This window comes from Stegostoma tigrinum, chromosome 26, assembly GCF_030684315.1.
Source record: "Stegostoma tigrinum isolate sSteTig4 chromosome 26, sSteTig4.hap1, whole genome shotgun sequence".
NCBI lineage: Eukaryota > Metazoa > Chordata > Chondrichthyes > Orectolobiformes > Stegostomatidae > Stegostoma > Stegostoma tigrinum.
In genome coordinates this window covers 38,692,591-38,713,354 of record NC_081379.1, presented here as the reverse complement: position 1 = coordinate 38,713,354, position 20,764 = coordinate 38,692,591, and the positions used below count along the sequence as shown (strand labels likewise).

At 39.7% G+C, this 20,764-nt stretch overlaps 1 protein-coding gene across 1 annotated transcript in view; it reads left to right on the top strand.

The window, feature by feature from the left end:
* The window catches only part of unc119.1 (unc-119 homolog 1), a 61,340-nt gene that overhangs the window by 10,963 nt on the left and 29,613 nt on the right, over positions 1-20,764 (top strand). Inside the window, exon 2 of the mRNA XM_048556164.2 lies at positions 19,794-19,907. Within this exon, the coding sequence (XP_048412121.2) occupies positions 19,794-19,907 (114 nt within the window). The remainder of the gene's footprint in view (positions 1-19,793; positions 19,908-20,764) is intronic.

Sequence of the window (20,764 nt, the reverse complement as noted above, 5' to 3'; positions counted from 1 at the left end):
TACACTCAATCTTTCTTCCTCCTTATCTTAACTTTTAACGAATAGTGAGGGAATGCTTAAGATTAGTATGATATTCCTCTGTTCACTATTTTAATGGAGGGGCTTATTTTGTATGTATCAGTTAAGAGTACTTTTCAACTATTGTGTGCAGCTTTTCACAGTTTCCTGTTTTGAATAATATTGTTCTTTTATTCTTTCTAAAATGAATAACTTCATATATCAATTATTAGTACTTGAATAAATTATTAAGGAAGTAATGGTAAAACATTTGGAAGCTCGTCAAATCAAGCAGTAGAGGTCATATTGCACTTCATTTGTATAACAGCATAGCTTCATCTCTGACTAATTTAGAGGTTTTGAGGAAGATATATACATGTGTACATACAATTAGAAGTAGGGTCTTGGGCAGTGTTGTAGAACAGAGAGATCTAAGGTTTCGGGTACGTAATCCATTGGAATTCGCATCAGGGTGGTTAAGGCTTTCAGCATGCTTGCCTTCATTGCTCAGACCTTTGAGTATAAGAGTTTGGAAGTTATGTTGAGGTTGTACAGGATGTTGATGAGGCCTTTTCTGGAGTACTGTGTCCAGTTCTGGGCCTTTCTGTTACAGGAAGGATGTTACTAAGCTGGAGAAAAGATTTACCAGGACATTGCCAGAATGGAGGATTTGAGTTGTAAGGAGAAGCTAGATAGGCTGGGACACCTTTTTTTGTCACTGAAGCGCAGGAGGTTGAGGGGTGACCTTATAGAGGTTGACAAAATCGTGATGGGCATAGATAAGGTGAATGGTAAGTACCTTTTCCCATGACAGGGTAAGACCCGAGGGACATATTTTTAAGGTGAGAGGAGAAGGATTTAAAGACATGAGGGTTAGTTCGCTTACGCAGTGAGTGGTTCGTGTGTGGAATGAACTGGCAGAGAAAGTGGTGGATACAGGTACAGTAACAATGTTTAAAAGATATTTAGTTAAGTACATTCATAAGAATGGTTTGCGGAGATATGGGCCAAGTGTAGGCAGGTGTAACTAGTTTAGTTTGCGATTTATGATTGGCATGGACTGGTTGGACCAAAGCATGTGTTTCCATGTTGTATGTTTCTGTGACTCAGAACAGATAGTGGAGAACCGGTGGATGTGTTGCATGTTGGACAAGGTACCTAACAAAAGGTTGAGTCATTTGAAGAGTGCGCGTGATGCTCAAGGTGGTAAATTGGCATGGATAGAGAATTGACTGATGGGCAGGAAACAGTCAGTGGGGATAAGGGGTTCTTTGTCAGGTTGGCGTCCTGTAACTGGTGGTGTTCCTAGGGATTAGTGCTGGGACCACAACTGTTTACAGTATATATTAATAATTTGAAGAAAGAAAGCTATGTACTGCATAACTCAGTGTGGAGCTGGAGGAATACAGCAAGCCAGGCAGCATCAGGCAAGCTGACATTTTGGGTGGGGACCCTTCTTCAGAAATGGGAGATGGGGAAGGGAGCTCTGAAATGAATAGAGAGAGGAGGGGGTGGAGCTGTGGAAGGTAGATGAGATGGTGGTAGGTAAGTGCAGGTAGGCAGTGGGGGTTAGTCAGTGAGGTGGGAGGAGCGGATAGGTGGGAGAGAAGATAGACAGGTTTTGTCACATCAAGGAGGCCTGGATGAGAGGGAGGGTTGGTCATGGGATGAGGCTGGGGATAGGGAGAGGATAAAGCAGGATATAAATCAGTTGGAGGCATGGACAGAAAAACAGCAGATGGAGTTTAATCCGGACAAATGTGAGGTGATGCATTTTGGAAAGTCAAGTACCCGTGGAAATGATACAGCAAGTGGCAGAACCCTTAGGAGTATTGATAGGCGTGCAGGTCCACAGATCACTGAAGGTGGAAGCACAGATAGGTAAAGTAGTAGAAAAGGCCTATGGTATGCTTGCCTACATTGGAAGGGGCACTGAGTCCAAGGATAGACAATTTATGTTGCAGTTTTATGGAACTTTAGTTAGGCCATGCTTAGAATATCGTGTATATTTCTGGTCATCACATTACCAGAAGGATGTGGATGCTTTGGAGAGGGTACAGAAAAGGTTTGTCAAGATGTTGCCTGGTATAGGGGATTTTAGCTATGAAGGAAAATTTGGATAGACTGGGTTTGTTTTCCCTGGAACGCAGTGGGTTGAGGGCCAATCTGAAAGAAGTTTACAAGATTGTGAATGGCATGGATCGAGTGGAAAGTGAGAAGCTGGAGGGGTCAATTATTAGGGGACACAGGTTTGGGATGGGGGTGTTTAAAAGAGATGTGCGAGGCAGGTTTTTCACACCAAATTCAGTGAGTGCCTGAAATGCACTGCCAGAGGTAGTGGTGGAAGCAGACACAGTAGCAGCATTCCAGAAACACCAGGATGAATACATGAATTGGAAGTGAATAGAGGGATATGGATCCTGTCTGTGAAGACAGTTTTAGTGTGAAGGACAAGATGCATTGGCACAGGCTTGTCGGGCAGAAGGGCCTGTTCCTGTGCAGTGTTGTTCTTTGTTCTTTGATTATAACTTTCTTGAGCTCTACCCTCCTTCTGTTCCATTTCCTAATGTACACTAATTTCTAGGATGTTACTTGTATCTTCACTAGTGAAGAGTCATGCAAACTTGGGAAACTGGGAATTAACCTAGTGTGAATAATGCTATGGATGTAAGAGGTGTGCTTTGTCCTGGTTCTTGTACTGAAGAGATGTTGAGACTGAGGTGCATGGTCTGTTTCAAGCCAATAAAGTCAACAACTTGTGAGGCCTGGATCTTTTTTAAAAGAAACGGCATTGAAGGGGTGTGGTCAAGCTTCCACAGAAACAGAATTTTAGTTTAGCTTCTGGTAGCTGTTGGGATTTTGGAGCTGTTATACATATCTCCTTGCTACAGCAAAATGCTGAGTTCTCTCTCTTTTTCTCTCGCTGTCTGAATTTTCTCTTGATGTTCTTTCCTCCTAAACTGGAGAATTACACGTGAGACCATGTATTATTACTGAATCAGTCTTTGCTAAGGGTTATTTATGGGTTATTACTGTATTGGAACAGTTACTGCTTCGTAGTTAAATAACCTATTATTGTGTTAAGTTTTCCAATAGAGTTAAATTTATTCCAATTCTTCTTTCTTATGTTTATATTTTAACTATAGCATGAGAATAAAATGTGTTTTGCTTCAAAAGTGGTAGTTTGACCAATCAAATTGTGCTTGGAACACATCACCTTACATCTGCCTTTAAAAATAAGAGAAAGTTGGGATCTAGACCATCTTCTTAAAATATTGAGAGGGTTTGGGCTGGTCCATAACACGGGTGAGTCACAAGCTCCCAACTGTGCAAGGGCTCGCAGCGTAAGGTTGCCCCAAAATTGGCAGGAAATAAAACCAACTGAGCAGGAGTTTATTTTTATTCTTTGGGACTTACATGCACAGGTACAGCCAGAATCTATTGCCATTAGACAAATGTTCTTGAAATGAAGATGCTAGGGTCATTCATGGGGCAGTTAAGAGTCAATAGCTTTGCAATTGATCTAGAGTCTCATAGGCCAGACTGGGCAAGGATGCATATTTCCTTTCCTGAAGGACATTAGTGAACTAGATCGGTCTTTATGACAACAATAGTTTCATGGTCACCATGACTGAAATTAGCTTTAGATTAGATTCCCTACAGTGTGGAAACAGGCCCTTCGGCCCAACAAGTCCACACCGCCTGTTGCAGCATCCCGCCCAGACCCATCCCCCCTATAACCCACACATCCCTGAACACTATGGGCAATTTAGCATGGCCGATCCACCTAGCCTGCACATCTTTGGACTGTGGGAGGAAACCGGAGCACCCGGAGGAAACCCACGCAGACACGGGGAGAATGTGCAAACTCCACACAGACAGTTAACTGAGGATGGAATCGAACCCGGGTCCCTGGCGCTGTGAGGCTGCAGTGCTAACCACTGAGCCACTGTGCTGCCCATATATTCTCAATTCTGTGGAATTTAAATTTAGATGATGAAAATTGTTTTTCAGCAAGGGGATGTGTTCCATTTCTGAGCATTTATGCCTCAATCAACAAAAAAATTACCAAAAAGTTACATCTAAGGCACTTATAATTTCTGTTGATAAACAAATGGTCTCTGCCGTTCAGCAGTCACTAATCTTGTTTTTTATTGTGGAGGCTATTTGCAATTTTAAGCATTGCCTTAGAGATGGTGCGAGATTAGTCCCTTGCTCGATGACATTAAATATCAAAGCTTGTCTTTTAAACACTGAAGTAGTTCATTCTTCTAATTAATGATTCTTAATTGAAGGTTGCATTTTACATATTTTAGGTATCTTTTGTCATTATCACCAAAATTCCAAGTATAACTGCTTGGCTAGGGTAAAGGGGTTGGAAAGAAAATACTACGTTGGAATAAAACTTGCCATGTCATTTTCCTATTCTTTCTTCCGAAGGAAAGAACAGCTTTTTAAAGTGTATACTTAGTTCAAGTGGACACAACACAGTAATGGAATTTGTGAAAGTTTAATCTTTCTACAGAGAAGGGATTTATTGTTATGATGAGTTGGTTGTAGGTGATAGTCATCTGTGAGGGAAAGAAAGGGTGGATTGGTCTGAATCTAATGTTTTTTCCTGATTGGAACAGATGGTTTTGTTACAATGAACAATTATTTAAGAGCGTTGCTGACGACTTCCCAGTGAAGTTGGGCAGTTTTTAAGTTTGAAGTCAGGTTTCAATTTCTGGTCTTGTTTAGAAGTACTTTTTGGAAAATCTCTTTATGGAATCCACCTGAAAGCAGTGAAATCATAAGAAAGCATTGGTCTATTATATTTATGCACTTTTATTCAGTTTGGTACTTTTCTGTTTATATCGGACAAGTTGGGTATGTCAGAGCTTGCTAAGTTTACAGAGAAAATGTGTCACCATATGCGCCCTAGGTACAGAGGCAAAATGATGCTAATCTGTGAGTGGGTTGATGCTTGAAGATGCAAATTCTCCTCTCCCTTTTATAGCTTTTGGTTACTCCTCTTCGTCAAGCTAGTAATGTGCTTCAATTCTCTGCAGTTTAATCTTGTAACTGGTTATTGAAAACACTGTAAATGTTTATGCTGCACTGTACACAGCAATTCCTCAATTTGTAGGGTATTCTGAATAAACTGTTTTTAAAAAAAAGTATCAGGGAACTACTGCAAAGTTCTGCTTTATTGAAATTTTGTCTCTCACATAAGTGTAAACTTTGTTCTGCATTCCATGGTTTAATTTGCACATATACAGCTTAACCTTGATGTCTGAAATGCTTAGTGTCTGCTACGGTCTTGGTTTGCAAATTATTGCTGAATGTAATTTTACGGGAAGATATGTTAGTCACCTGTTCAGAGATGTTCTTCCAATGCAGGTGGGAGCATTCTGGAGCAGGTAGGACTTCAACCTGGGACCCCTGGCTCAGGTGTAAAGACACTACCACTATACCACAAGATATCCATACTTTGCTGGCATATATTTTCTAATCAATCGGTTCGGAGATGTTCTACCACACCTTTGGAGGAGGTGAAACTTGAATCCAGGTCTCCCTGGACAGAGACAGGGACAGGGACACTGCCACTACACCACATGAGGCCCTCCCACTTTGCTGGAAGATTTTTATTTGACCTATTTTGCTGGTTGTTTCAGAGAAGTCGTTACACATTTCTAGAGTAGGTGGAACTTAAACCCAAGCCCCTGGTCCATTTTTTGCTGGAAGAGTGCCTGGACTGGCACTAAACTGCTGCCTTCAATCTTGCCACATGGGAATGAAAACATGAGCTCTCACTGCCTTTCACTGTTAACACTTTGATGTTGATTGTGGTATTGTGTGACTGGCGCCAAGACAATTTATTGGGTAAATAAATCAATCTTTTATGTGTGGCGTTAATTAGGATCTTATTAAAGCACAATGGAAATGTGAATTTTTCAAGTATGTACGCTCGAATGACAAAACATCCTGCAATGCTATTCTGAATGTTCCCATTCCAAACCTTGTAAGTATATGAAGATTTCGTGCTTTATGTTCAGTGTCAGAGTGAAGTACTGGCGATGTAATCAATTTTGGCAATCAATTAAGGGCATCCCACAATATTAAAACTTGTTGGCTTAAATGTGGTTATTCTTGGAGTATGTTATTTCCAATCTAGTTAGCCAGTGGTGGTAACACCAAAGATTGACAGCACCTTTTCATGACTGATAATTACTGAAAGCATTTTGAATGCTAACGAAAACAAATGGATTTTCTAGAGTGTTGTCTTTTGACAAGAAGTTGTTTCATTGTAATATGTGTTGGTGGAGCACAAAATAAATTCACTGAAAAGAAAGTTTATGATGGGTGTTGTGAGGAAAGTAAGGAGAGTATCTAAAGATAAAACTTTGTGATGGATGCTTTGGTTATGTGATGAAAGGGTGCTGGTTGCAAGGCGTTTTTCATATGTAATAAATTTGTATGAGGCATGCATGCTCTTGCACTTTCTCATGATGCCTTCTCCTTAAGTTCTGCACCCAAAAATGCTGACATGATTGCAAAAAAAAATGTTTGACACACAGGCTCAACTCTGAGGGAGGAAAATTAGGGGTTTGTGGTGGATATCTAAGTTTGAATTAAACGAAGCTTCCCATCAACAAAATAATTCAAGTGGCAAAGACTTGGGAGATGCTAAAGAAGAACACGATTATTTCAACATGTCTGAAAATGAAGGAAGAAATAAATAGGAATAAAATGCTAGTTTTCAGAATGCATGCTATGTTTGGATATGCTTTATAATGTATGGTGTATAATTTATGTATTTTGGCATCATTTTTATGTTTAAGTTTGAAATTTTCAATTAGTGACATTTTGGTTTTTCTGTATCTGAAGCTTTTTTCATTCACTTGTGGAGCATAAGCGATGCTAGCTGGCCAGCATTTATTGTCACCTCATAGATTTAATCAATGTAGATTTGAGAAAGAGAAATAATTTTTAATAATTATTAGCATTCCCTAAGAATGTAGTCAACAAAGTAGGTAACGGAGAACCAGTAGTTGTGTACTTGAGATACCAAATGTTATTCAATAAGGAACTATAAGAAAGGTGTGCATAAATTGAGATTTCTCCATGTTTTAGGATGATTTATTAGCACGGATAGAAAATTGACTGACTAACAGGCAACAGAGAATAGGAATAAATAGAGCATTTTCAGGGTGGTTGGCTATAACTAGTGGAGTGCTGCAGGGATCAGTGCTGGGGCCTCAACTATTTACAGTCTGTACTTAATGATGTGGATAAAGGGACTGATTATATTGTAGTTTTACTGATCATTTGAAGATAGGTTAATTAGTTGAATAGGACAAAAAGTTTGGCAGTTGGTGTGTAATATTGTAAAATGTGAGGTTGTTCGCTGGCAGGAAGGATAGAAAAGCAGATTATTATTTATATAAGGAGAGATTGCAGGTTATCACAGCAGAGTGTGATCTGGCTGTTTGTGTATGAGTCACAAAAAGGTTGCATACCTATGTGCACACAGGTACAGCTGGGAATTAGGAAGGTAGTGGACTGTTTACCTTTATTGCAAAGAAGATGGAGTAAGTAGAGAAGCCTTAAATCAGTTGTGCAGTGTATTTGTGGTAGGGCACCGAGAGTACTAGGCACAGATTTGGTCTTCTTACTTAAGGAAAGAGTAAGTTCACTCTGCTGATTCCTGAGATGGACAAAGGCATTGTCTTGTGAAGAATTTCATGCACTTTTAGGCCTGTATAGTGCTCACTGGAGATCGGAAGTAAGGCAGGCAATCCTCTTGAAATATATAGGACTCAGAGCAAACTTGACAAGGCAAATTCTGAGAAGTCACTTCTTGGTAGGGAATCTTGAACAAGGGAGTTACAGTTTTGTTTGTAAGAAGGGTCTTCCATTTAAGATGGAGATGAGGAAGGTTATAATCACACAGGAATTTTAATTGTTAGGGTTCTTAACCCAAGTGGGCAGTGGGAAAAGGATATTTGACATATTCAAGGCGGAGTTAGATTTCTGACAACCAAAGGATTTTGAGAATTTTGGAGGGATGTGGTGTGGTTGGGGGTAGACAGCAATGTAGAGTTGAAACCACAATCAGATGATCTATCATCTTCTATTGGTGGAGCAGGCTCAAGAGACAAAATTGCTCACTTTTATTTCTTATGATCCCATAATTTTTGGCCCCACTACAAACACTGCTCCCTCACTATGGACTATCCCTTTCCTTGGGAACTGTCTTGAGCCTGAGCTAGTTTGCTCTACCTTCTCATACTTAACTTGGAGATGAGCTTTAAGCCACAAACCCGAGTGTTCATTAAGCCTGTGTATTTCTACCTCAATGATCTCACCAGTTTTGCCCCTGCTGTAATAGTTAAGCTTGGGAAGCCTTCACCCATGCTTTCATTATCTCCAGATTTGGCTGTTTTAATACAATCCTGGCCTGCCTCTTGTGTTCTATTCTCCCAGAATTGAGATCATCCAAAAGATTTGAGATTATCCAAAACTGTGCAACCTATGTATTTGCTGGTGCCACATGCATTCACCCAATACCCTATGCTCAATGATCTACCTTCGTTCCTACTTTTTCTTAATAGTTGTTTTCAAATCTACCGATGGCCTAATCACCCCTAGCTCCAGCCTCATAACCCTTCACTATGTCTAACTCTGAGCTCCTGAGCATCATTTGATTTCAATTCTTTCACTATTGGTGTCCATTCCTTATAATGCATTAGCCCTAATCTCTGGAAATCCTCCCCCAAACTTATTCATCTCTCTCTTAATTCCTGGCACTCCTAGAGTCAACTTTTTGATCAAACTTTCAATCATCTGCACTATCTTATGGGCAAGTTGTTTTGCTTTGTAAAGTGTGAAAGCTTCTGGGGTGTTTATTTCACAAACATGTCTGGCATGACTAGCCCACATAATTTTCTTTAAAGCAGATAATAAGTGGAACGCTACCCTTCACGTCTTGCTGAATACTACTTTCAAAATCTGAGTGGATCTGTTTACTCTAGTGATTGGGGGTCTGGTTCGTCATGTCAAATCCACTTTCTACGTTTGTTTCCTGGATGAGTTTTATCTCTGGATGAGTTGTAAGCTGTAAAGTGTTCAATAGTTTGCTGCAACAGAAATTTTCTTCTGTCTCCCAAATCATGTTAAATTGTAGAGCGGTTGAGGAATGGAAGAGGTGATCAGATATGCGCATGTAGTATTACAGTGAACGCTAGTTATCCAGAGATCCAGGAGATGCTCTGAGAATCCAGATTCAAATTTCACAGTGCAAACAGAATTTAAATTAAAAACCAGTATGAAATTAATAATCTAATGAAACCATTCTCAGTTATCATAAAAACCCATCTGCTCAACGTTTACAGTGAGAAATCTGCTGCTGTTGCTTAGTCTGGCCTACAGCGGGCTGAAGAACAGTACAGGCCCTATGTTCTATGTGGTTCCAGACCCACAGCAATATGGTTGACTCTTAACTGCTCTCTGAAATGGCCTAGCAAGTCACTTGCCTGAATCAAATCATTAAAAGTTCTCAAAAAAGGAGCAAAACAAGTCAGACAACTGGACAACAACCTAGACATCAGGAACAACAATGAAAAATTTAGCTTGTTGACCCTGTAAAGTCCTCCTTGGGAATATTTGGGGGCAAGTGACAAAATTGGGAGAACTACCTGTCAGACTTGTCAGGCTTTTGCATGACAGAGACGTAATTATGAAATTGTACTTGGCAGATTATGTCCCAAACAATACCATCACCATCTCAGGGTTTGCCCTGTCTATCCTGTCTGGTAGAAGTGGTGGCATAATGGTATACTATCAGAAGGGAATTAACTTGCAAGCCCTTAACAGTGACTATACTGTAAGAAATCTTGTGGCATCAGATAAACATGAGCGAGGAAACTTCTTGTTGATTACCACCTACCATCCTCTCCCCTTGACTAATGAATCAGTAGTCATAGAGTCATGTAGCATGGAAACAGATCCTTTGGTCCAGCCAATCCATGCTAACTATAACCCTAAACTAAACTAGTCCCACGTGCCTGCACTTGGCCTATATTCTTCCAAACATTTCTTATTCGTATGCTTGTCCAAATGTCTTTTAAATGTTGTAACTGTACCAACATCCACCACTTCCTCTGGAAGTTCATTCCACACACAATCCACTCTGTTTTTAAAAACAAAATTGCCCCACATGTCTTTTCTAAATCTTTCTCCCCTTGCCTTAAAAGTATGCCCCCTAGTCTTGAAATCCCCCCTTAGGGAAAAGATACATACCAGTCACCTTAATCTATATAGCTCCTGATTTTATGAACCTTTGTAAGGTTACCTCATAGCCTCCTATACTTCAGTGAAAGAAGTCGGAGGTTATCCAGCCTGTCCTTGTAACTCAAACCTTCCATTCTTGGTAAATCTCTTCTGAACACACTCCAGCTTAATACTATCTTCCTATAACAGGAAAACCAGAACATTCGGAGGAAGCATTGAAGGAAGCAAGGGTACGATAAATGCTCTCTCAAGAAGACTTCAAGAATGGCTCAGCAGCACCACTACTGACTGATCTAGTTGAGGGCTTAAAGGGCTTAGCTGCTGGACTGGGTATGCGTTCTTGACCACCTCCTCAGCAATCTGGTTGAAGCAAGTGCATCTGTCTATCAGAGTATCAGTTGGACTGATGACTGCACAGTCCCTGCAGAGACAAAGTGCTGTTTTCGTGTCAAGTGTAGACTCCATTTTGTGTGGCATTGCCACCATACTAAATGAGAGAGATTTCAAACAAATTGAGTAACTCAAGACTGAGCCTCTAGGCCATGTTGTGGGTCAACAGCAGCAGCAGCATTGTAGTCAGCCACAATCTGGGATCTCCCCCTCTCTACCATTACTATCCAGCCAGGGAATCCAGCATAGTTCAATTAAGAATGCAGCAGGGTGTGTGAAGAGCAGTACCAGATGTGCCGAAAACCAAAGTGTCAATCTGGAGAATACGGAACTACTTGCGTGTCAAACGATACAAGCCACATGTAGTTGATGGGATAAGTGATTCCACAGAAAACAGATCAGATCTGTGCTCAGCAGTTCTGTCACATCCAGTGAATGGTGGTGGACAGTTGAACAACTCACAAGAGGAGGAAGCTCCACAAGAATCTCAGTTATCAATGATGGAAGAGCCCAACACGTCAGTGCAGAAAATAAAGCTGAGACATTCACAACGAGCTTCAGCCAGACGGGGAAAGTGGATGATCCATCTTGCCATCCTCTGAAGGTCCCCAAATTATGGATGCCAATCTTCAGCCAATCTGATTCATTCTAAGTGATACCAAGAAATGGCTGAAGGCAATAGATATTGCTATGGACACTGACTGTATTCCAAAAATAGTACCAGAGATTTGTGCTCCAAACTTGCTATGTCCTAGGTGACTAGTTTCAGTATAGTTACAACATTGACATCTACTCAACATTTGTGCTCCACAAATGCCAGACAATGGCTATCTCTAACAAAAGAGAATCTACCTGTTGACCTATGCTATTCAATGGCATTACTGTTGCTGGGAAGGTACCATTTGAGCAGAAACTGAACTGGACCATCTACACAAGAGCAGGTCAGAGTCTAGGAATCCTGCAGTGAGGTTTATTTTTTAACTTGAGAGCAAGGGACTCCAAAGATAACAGCACGAATGGGAAGAGAGGCTGTTGGAGAAGATTCTGTTACAATGATTAGGTAGTTAAAAATAAAACCAAGCAAGGACAGTTCATTCAGTTGGACAATGGCGGAGAGAAGTTTGAGAAAGGTGTTACCAACTGTGCCCAAGACTCGGATTGGTGGAGAACGATTCCAAGGCACAGTTTATTGTGGTGACTCTCATGCAGAATGTCATTTGTCACTTTGACGCAGTTGCTTCAGCATTAAGTCAGCTGGAAATGTCATCAGATGTAGAATTGTGGGGAAATTGGGAGCTAATTTGGGGACCAATAGCATATTCAAGAATTTTGGAAGTTAGAAATAGAACAGAAATTTCCAAGTGCGGAGAATTCATGAGTAGACTGTTTGAGGAGGGAGCGATGACAGGTAACTTGAAATAGTTTGGGAAGAAGTATGTTCTGAGAAGAGAGAACTGCCATAATAACAGTTTATGGGGTCAGGAGGGGAATTTGTGGTAAACTGTTTGGCTGAGGTAGGATTGAAGGAGCAGTTCTAGATCTTCCAAATAATGAGATCCGAGGGAACATTGTAGGAATGCAGTGTCTAGAGAAGAATAAGAGGTGAGGGTTAGAGTAATAGTTCTTGGACTAAATAAAATTAGTTATTTAATTTGATTTCAGTCATGGCATCACCTGATCATTACTTCCATTAACCATATAAATGAACCAAACTTGGAAATCATTGCCAAGCAATGAGAAATAGACAGAGTATTCACAGCTCCTTATCTGATTTGTTTACATCTTTGTTCAGTTTAGGGTTTGAAGATTGTTTGGGAGGTTAGGGATTTTCAGTTTTGCTCAATCCATACGTAATAGAGGGTTTGAGTTTGGTGATTGGACATGTTCCGATTAAACAATCAAGGGAGGAGACCCCACCCAGTGTCATTTCGTTGAGAACTTTGCGGTGACATGAGGTGATTCAGAGTCTCAAATGTCACTTGTATCTTTGTGACCGACTTATCTGCTTGCTGTCTTTTTTGACCTTTCAAAACTAGCAATGCCATTACAGGGCCTGGAGTGTGGGCAAAGCACATGGGAGGAAGGTGTTCAAGTTCTAAAATTATTGAAATCAATATTGAGTCCTGAAGGCAAGTAGAAAATGCTATGCTTGTTTTCAAGCTTAGGCTGAGCCTTTTTGGAGCATTGCAGCAGGCGCAAGACAGAAATGTTGGCCAAGGAAACATGGTGGTGTGTTGAAGGGGGCAGGCAACTGGAAGTTCGTGGTTCTTCTTGTAGACTGAACATGGTCATCCAGTCTGCGTTTGTCTCCCCAACGTACAGGAGAGCATATTATGAGCAGTGAATACAGTAGACTCAATTGAGTGAAGTGCAAGTAAGTTGCTGCTTCACCTGGAAGGTGGGTCTGGGGCCTTGGATAGTGAGGAAGGAGGAAGTGAACGGACAGGTGTTGGGCCTTCTGAAATAACTGTGAAAGTGCGTGGGGATGTTGAGAGTGGAGTAGGAGTAGACCAGGGTGTCCTTGAGGGAATGGTCCCTGCAGGAGGCTGACAAAGATGGGGAGGTCAATATATGTCCGGTGAGGATATCTTGCTGGGAGGTCCCTGCCTACCATGGTGGTAGGGAATTCTCTGTTGAGGAAGAAGATGGACGTGTCTGAGGCCCACCTGTGGAAGCTGGCATCATCAGAACAGATGTGACAGAGCTGGAGAAACTAGGAGATTGGAATGGATAGTGCAGATTTTTTAATGCATGTAGCGTCTAATCAATTCTGGTACCGTCTTTGAAAGTCATCTCATTTTCATTGAAGATGCATCAAAAAATTGAGCAGACTATGTCCATCAATATTGAATATATATTTTTCTGTGCCTTCTTTGACTAATGCTAAGATAGTGTGATTGAGTTTTCCTTAGACTTTTTCCAGCACACCGACAAGAAATAAGAGAAAACATATTTTTTCTTTGAGCCTCAACATCATTTCCAAATGTTCATTTTTGCAATCTTGCAGTGCTGAGTAGTAGAGGTCAGGAAAGTCCCCAGGTTTTTGAAAAATTAAAATAAGCAATTTAAGTGACACATTTTCTGGTTTAATAATGGATATAATTAGTCAACAGATCAGCAGCACGGGAGGTATGAGAGAAAACCACAAAGTTTTATAAAAGAGGTGACGAGTTCTTGTTAGCAAGTGGAATTCAGGACCATTAATCTAGAATAGACTTGTTCAACTTTTCAAATCGAGGTCCACATTTCAGTGTTTCTAGACCTATTTCCAGAAAGAAATTCTAGAAAGAAAATTTTTGGGATAAGTTAAAATATAAATCTTGGGGGGAAAAAAAATTCCAATCAATGAATTGATAAATAAATAATTGATTAATAAAATTAACCACGACAAAGGTCCAAACAGCAGAGCTAAATAATTGTTTTTCTACCTATGTTAAGGAGCAGAACTAGAAAGGAACAAACAACAAATCCCCAAGTACTGATCCCAAGGAAGAGGGGGTTCTGGGACTGAGCTAGGGAATTAGTTCTGTGAAACACTGACTTTGCTTTCACTTCTGGTGACACAATCTGAGCCAACCTTTATGTAAATTTGCATAAAAGTGGGGTTTGAGAACAAATTACCCTTCAGGCTGGGTTTCTCTCCTCTCCCACTACTTTTTGTATATAGGATTCTGGGAGGCGTGGAGGAGTAGGGCTGTGGTTGGAGCCTTGTACCTCAGTTTCAGGGTTTACCACACACACTCATTCTCCTACACTCTTGCACCTTCCCTCCCTTCCTATGCTTCTTGTCTCTCTCATGCTGTCCCTGTCTTCCATCCCTCTCACACTGTCTCTGCACCCCCCCCCCCCCCCCCCCCCCCCGCCACCACCTTCCTGGATGAAGTTGCTCCTGTTTGCTTGGCACTCCATTCTTCCAATCAAAATGAAGCTATCCTTGCCTTTCGTGCCCGGGTGAGTAGCCTCCACATTCAGTGGATCATTTTTCACCATTTCCTCCACCAAACAAATCTTCTTTTCACCTCTTTTAAGCATTTTGAAGGATTGTTCCTTTTCCAACAAATTAGTGCACTTTTCAACTACACTTGTCCCACTGTCCCTTTTTAACCAACTCTACAAGATGCAAGATATATACTTTTACCTTTTCTATTCCCTGAGCCAAGAATGGAAAGTTTTCCTTTCTGTTGAAAGTATGATTTGCTTATATCACTTCATGATGCTCTGTATTAAAGATGTCAAATGCACTCAGGAGGTTCCAAAACACATTCATTTTTAAAGACTGATGCACAACTTCTTGTCGTTCATTTTAGTTATTTGTCTCACTCATACTCTGATCTCTGGCCTGTTCAGTAGAAGCTTGAGGGACCATCACCTTGTCTTTTGATTAGGTTATTTTACAGCCTTTTGAACTCAACATTGAATTCAACAGTTCAGCAACTTTGGTCATAGGCACAGCACCTTTTTTTAAAATTATAAATAGCAGTTGCTGTTGGTGAATCTATTTTTGTAATTTTCATCTACTCTAGATTTTCTTTTTTGGTTTTTTTATTGTATTCCTTAACAGCCTTTTACCATTATCCCCTCTTTGTCATTTAGTCACCTCCTGCCTTCAACCCTGTTACAGGCCTTCCCTTCTGTTTTCTTTCCTCCTGCCCGATACCTCAGCACATTCTCCAGTTCTGATAAAAGACAATCAGCCAGAAACGTTAATTGTTTTTATTTCTAAGGATGCTACTCGGTTTGCTGACCATTTGCAATTTTATGGCTGTGAGAAGTCTGAATTTTATCTATATTTTAAAACTACCTGACATGAAACCTGATTTTCTGTTCACATGAGAGAGTGTCCTTCAACTGCTGACCTGTTAATGTAGCTGACATGACCAAATGGAAAGATCAAGAATGTTTCTGTTATCACTACTGTTCATACATAAAAAATTATTTTGAATGTATGTTATCATTAACAATGTAGTGTTATATTTCAATTATTGACCACTTTAAAATAAATATTGTACACTCATTTGTGCTGACTCTAATCTACTGTTACAGAAACTTCCTAATATTTGTTCAATTTCAAAGAACTTAAGCATCATGTAGAGCATTCCTGTACATGTCAAGGCTTGAGTTAGTTTTGCAGGTATGAAATTATGTCCTATAAATATTTTCCCTGAGTTGGTAAATTAGTTTTAGTGACAACGTTGTCTTTTGGTGATATATGAAAGTTAATACTTCAGAAAGGTTGTATTTACTGGTCATTTTTCAAAAGGTTTAGGACATCTCTGAATCTGGAGCAGTCCATTTGCAGCAAGACCTGGACAGTATCTAATGTTCATGCCACACAAGTACCAAGCAGTGACCATTTTTGATAAAGGAATCTAACTGTTGCTGTTTGATGTTCAATAAAATTACTATGGCCGAATCCTCCTCTATCAATACCCTGTATGTTATCCATGATCAGGAAGTGAAGTGGACAAGCCATATAAATACAGTGGTTACAGAAGTAGGTCAGAGGCTGCAAATTATGTATGGAGGTCAATTACTTGATCTCCCCAGTCCTTGTCCACCGTCTACAAGGCAGAAGTCAGCAGTGTGATGGAATACTCTCCCAGTTGCCTGGATAAGTGCAGCTCCTACATTCAAAAGGCTTGCTGCCATCCAGAGCAAAGCTGCCTCCTTGATTGGCACTGCATTCACCAGCTTCAACATTCATTTCCTTCACCACTGATGCAAAGTAGCAGCAGTGTGCATCATCTACAAAATGCACTACAGTAACTCACCAACTGTCTTCTGACAGCACCTTCAAAACCCATGACCTTCAGTACATGGAAGGAGGAGGCCTAGCCAGCAGCACCTCCAACCCTGATCAGATAAAAAGAAAATTGCAAAATTTGCAGCTGAATTATTTTTTATGAAATTCATTGGGAAAAGAGTGGGTGGGAAGAATGTGGTTGGGGGAGAGAGGAGATGGTAGTTTATGAAAATAATATTCAGTTTGAAATTCTTCAGTGTTGCAATGTCTGTAGTCACAACAGGTAGAGTTATTGCTTCTTACAATGGCATGTTCCTGATCTGTACAAAAGAGGGGAAAGTGCTGGTAGGAATGATGCTGTATTTGATTTGGGCGCAATGCGGGTATGTGGCAGGCAAGAAGTGGCAGAGTGGGGTAAAGAAAAGAGAAATAGTTGGAAAGTATCTTTCGTTCTTAGATCCTAATCTTACTAATCAAACCAATGCGTGGAATCCATATTTCTCTGACTTATTTTCTTGAACCTTATTTGTGTGAGCATTCAGATAATTATTTAATTTTCAGAAAGTCAAAAGGAAACAAAATAAAGATTATCTTTTACATGCTGTCTACCATGTCACATGTTTGTTTCTTTGCTGATATTTACTTCTTATTTCTTAGGAAATGAATTGAACATGATTTAAGAGTCTGGCTAATGTTTTTTAGTTCTCCTTTTTACACTAAAATGCTCTTTTCTGTGTGCGAGAGGCCTTTCTAGTAAAACATCAGGTTGTAATGAAGGTGACTTTTATCAAACTCATTTTTATAATTGAATTAGTAAGTAAAAGAACCAAAAGTCTGCTCAGGTGACCAAATGCTGTAGCAAAGTTAAAGAGACCCTGTAGAGAGCCATAGAGTCCTACAGTATGGTCCAACTTGTCTACAATGACCACACTTCCCAAACTAAACTAAATCCACTTGACTGCGTTTAGCCCATATCCCTCTAAACGTTTCCTATTCAAGTACCTATTCAAATGTCTTTTAAATGTTATAACTGTACCTGCACCCACCACTTCCTCTGGAAGTTCATTCCACACATGAGCCATTCTGTGAAAGGTTGCCCCTCAGATCCCTTTTAAATCTATCTTCTCTCATACTTCTGTTTTATATGTACCTATTTTTAATTAACCCTGCTCTGAGATGTTGTTATACTTTTCACATTAGCTTGGATGTTTGCCAAGATAATTTATGCGATAATGGATCATTAATTAATTGGCATTGCTTATCACATAAATGACAAATCTTACTTTTGTATATGCAATGAAAACTGATTATGTTGTTTATACAAAATCATATCACCCACAATAACAGTTTGTGTTTATACAAGACAGTTTAACATAAAGATCCTTCTAGGCACTTCATAGGTGTGTATATAAGGCAAGATTTGACACTGAGCTACATGTGGTGATTTTAGGGCACATGGTCTTAAAAGGAGCTAGGTTTTAAAGTCCAATTTAAAGAGGAAAAGAATGCAAGATAGTTAGAGAGTTTAAGAGGAGAATTCCAGACAATGCAGCAGAAGGAATGGAGAGTATAGCTCATGGTGAAACATTTAAAATTATGGATGTGCAGGACACTAGAATTGGATGTATAATTGCATGAAGATTGTGGTGATGGAAGAGATTGTGGAAATAGGTAAAGGTGTGGCGTAATGAAGAGATTTTAAAAGATTTGTTGCTTAATTAGAAGCCGTGTGAATCAGTGAGAATTGGGGTGATGGGTGAACAGAACTTTGTGGGATTTAAGCAGCAGAGTTTTAGATGACCTCAAGTTCAGGGGTAGTAGAATGTGGCAAGCTACTCAAGTCTTGTGGTATCAAAGAATGATTGAGATATTTTAGCTGATAAGCTGAGGCAGATGAAGTTTGGCTTGATGTGCTGGGGAGCAAAGACATATGGCAAAAACAGTTGTTAAGATCATAGAATAGTTTGACTACAAGAGGTCTACTGTCTGCAAGAACAGTCACATCAGCCATTTCTCTTTAGAATGATTTCAGTTTTGATAATTAAAGGGTTAATGAGTTCATCATGTTTGCTTGACAAGATGAAGAAGAAGGGAGAGATATTTACGCAAATAGTTTGCAATACCTAAAATAACCCAGGGATTATTTAGAATTTCAAGATAATGAGAGCAGTTTTAGCAGATGAAACATGGACCTGATAATGCTTTGTTTTCTAAGCACCTCTGTGGACAAATGATGATAGTTGTCTGCCATCCATTCTACGCTGTGATCCATTAATTAAAGGGAGTGGAGATGAGGACAATGCTACAGGAAATGACAAGAGTGAGAAAGAAAATAGTTTTGTTTGGGACTGTGACATTAGAGGTGGAGGCAAAGATCCAGTTGAGCAAATCAGTAGCTGCAGAAATATTAAATAGATTGTCAAAGGCCTGACAGTTCAGATTTTTAAGAATGCAGATGAGAGTGAATTGGTGTGGAATATTTCTTTGCAGGACACAAAATGAAGTAGAGTTGTGACATGGAAGGGGAAGGTGGGTGAAGAATGATTGAAGGACGTGATCAGAAGTGACTTGTCAATGATTGTTGCGATGGCAATAGTGGAGGCTTCTCTGCGTAATGGCAATTTCATGGTGTATTGTGAACATGATTTCAAGAATTTGCAGAGAGGGAGACTAAGACGATGAGAGCGTAAACATTTGTAATGCTTTCTACAATTTGACACATCTTTCATGGCGCACATTTAAATACTCAACTTGCCATTGTTGCAAATATTTCAGCTATGGTTCATGTTAATATGTTGCAGGTGATTTTGTCCCCCCAATTCTGGAAAATAAAATTGTAAAGGAAAGGTAATTAAAATGCTAAGCTTTAGACATTGTCAGAATATCTGAAGAAGTGACAATTCAAAAGTGACCCAAGGTTCGTTGATGGGGCTCTTAAGCAACAGGAGGATCTTAACTCACCCAGAAAACTATATAGCTGAAATCAATAATCTAGGGCATTGTGGCATACTTACGGGTGGTCCCTATAAATGTAAATTCAGATTGGCGTGTGCCTTATATTAAACAAAATGGCTTGAGTACATAACATACATAGGTATAATCCATATTGTTAAATTAGTAGTTTATTTCATTTAGTTACCTTATCCAATAATGGTTGTCTTATTATTTAACAAGAGTGAAATCTTGTGGCGCAGTTCGATTGTTTAAAATGAGAAATAGAATTCATTTTTAAAAATTAATGATTCCATACTGAACTGCACTATTTATGATCAGATGCTTCAGCTGAGTGATTTGACTCAAAAAAATTGCCACTTTCTTTGACACATTTTTGATACTTTCTTTATATTAATAAAGGTTTAAAAATGACATTAAGAATTATTTCTTTCAGCTTACCTGTGCAGACCTGAAGACAACATTTACAACATCGACTTTACACGATTTAAAATTCGAGACATGGAATCTGGCACTGTTCTGTTTGAGATTGCCAAACCACCAGCCTCAGGTATGTTGCCACTTGGGAAAAGGCTCTCTAGTCTGTAAAACTGAAATACTGTAGGCAGCTTTCATTATCATAACCAACTGAGTATGGTTTAAGTTGGAACTTACTAGTGACAGGCAATAAATGCTGGTTCAGCCAGCAATGCCCCACATCCCATGAATGAATACAAAAAGCTGGTTTTAATCAGTAGTTCAAAGACTTAGATCACTACTAGGTTTGACTCTATCTTTTAAGCTTTAATGAGCAATTGAGACCAATGAGTTATGGAATTTGTAAGGGACATTTTAAAGTTTTAATTTAGTAAATTACTTATGAAATATACATGAATACCATAACACAGCTATTTGGCCACCAGGAGTAATCGTATTATTCTGATTGTTGTCAGAGCTTTTCATCTTTTCTTCATTGATTCAAGGGACGAGGATGTCCCGTTTAGGCAACGTTTATTGCCTGTCTCTAATTGCCCAGAGGGCAGTTGAGAGTCGCACACGTTGTTGTGGGTCTAGGGTCACATGTAGGTCAGGTCAGGATGGCAGTCTCCTTCCCTAAAGGACATAAGTGAACCAGATGGGTTTTTCCGACAATCGGCAATGGATTCATGGCTGTCACTAGATCCTTAATTTCAGATTTAATTTAATTCAAATTCCACCATCTGCTGTGGTGAAATTCAAATCAAGAACGTTATCTTGGTCTCTGGATTAACAGTCCAGTGATAATGCCACTATGCATTGCCTCCTATCTTGTACATATCAGGACGTTTTGATAAAATACCAATACAATGGAAGAATCAACGTGAGGGGACAGTGCTAAATAGTTCGAAAGTGAACTGTGATTGTTAGAGGTATTATTGTAGAGAATGC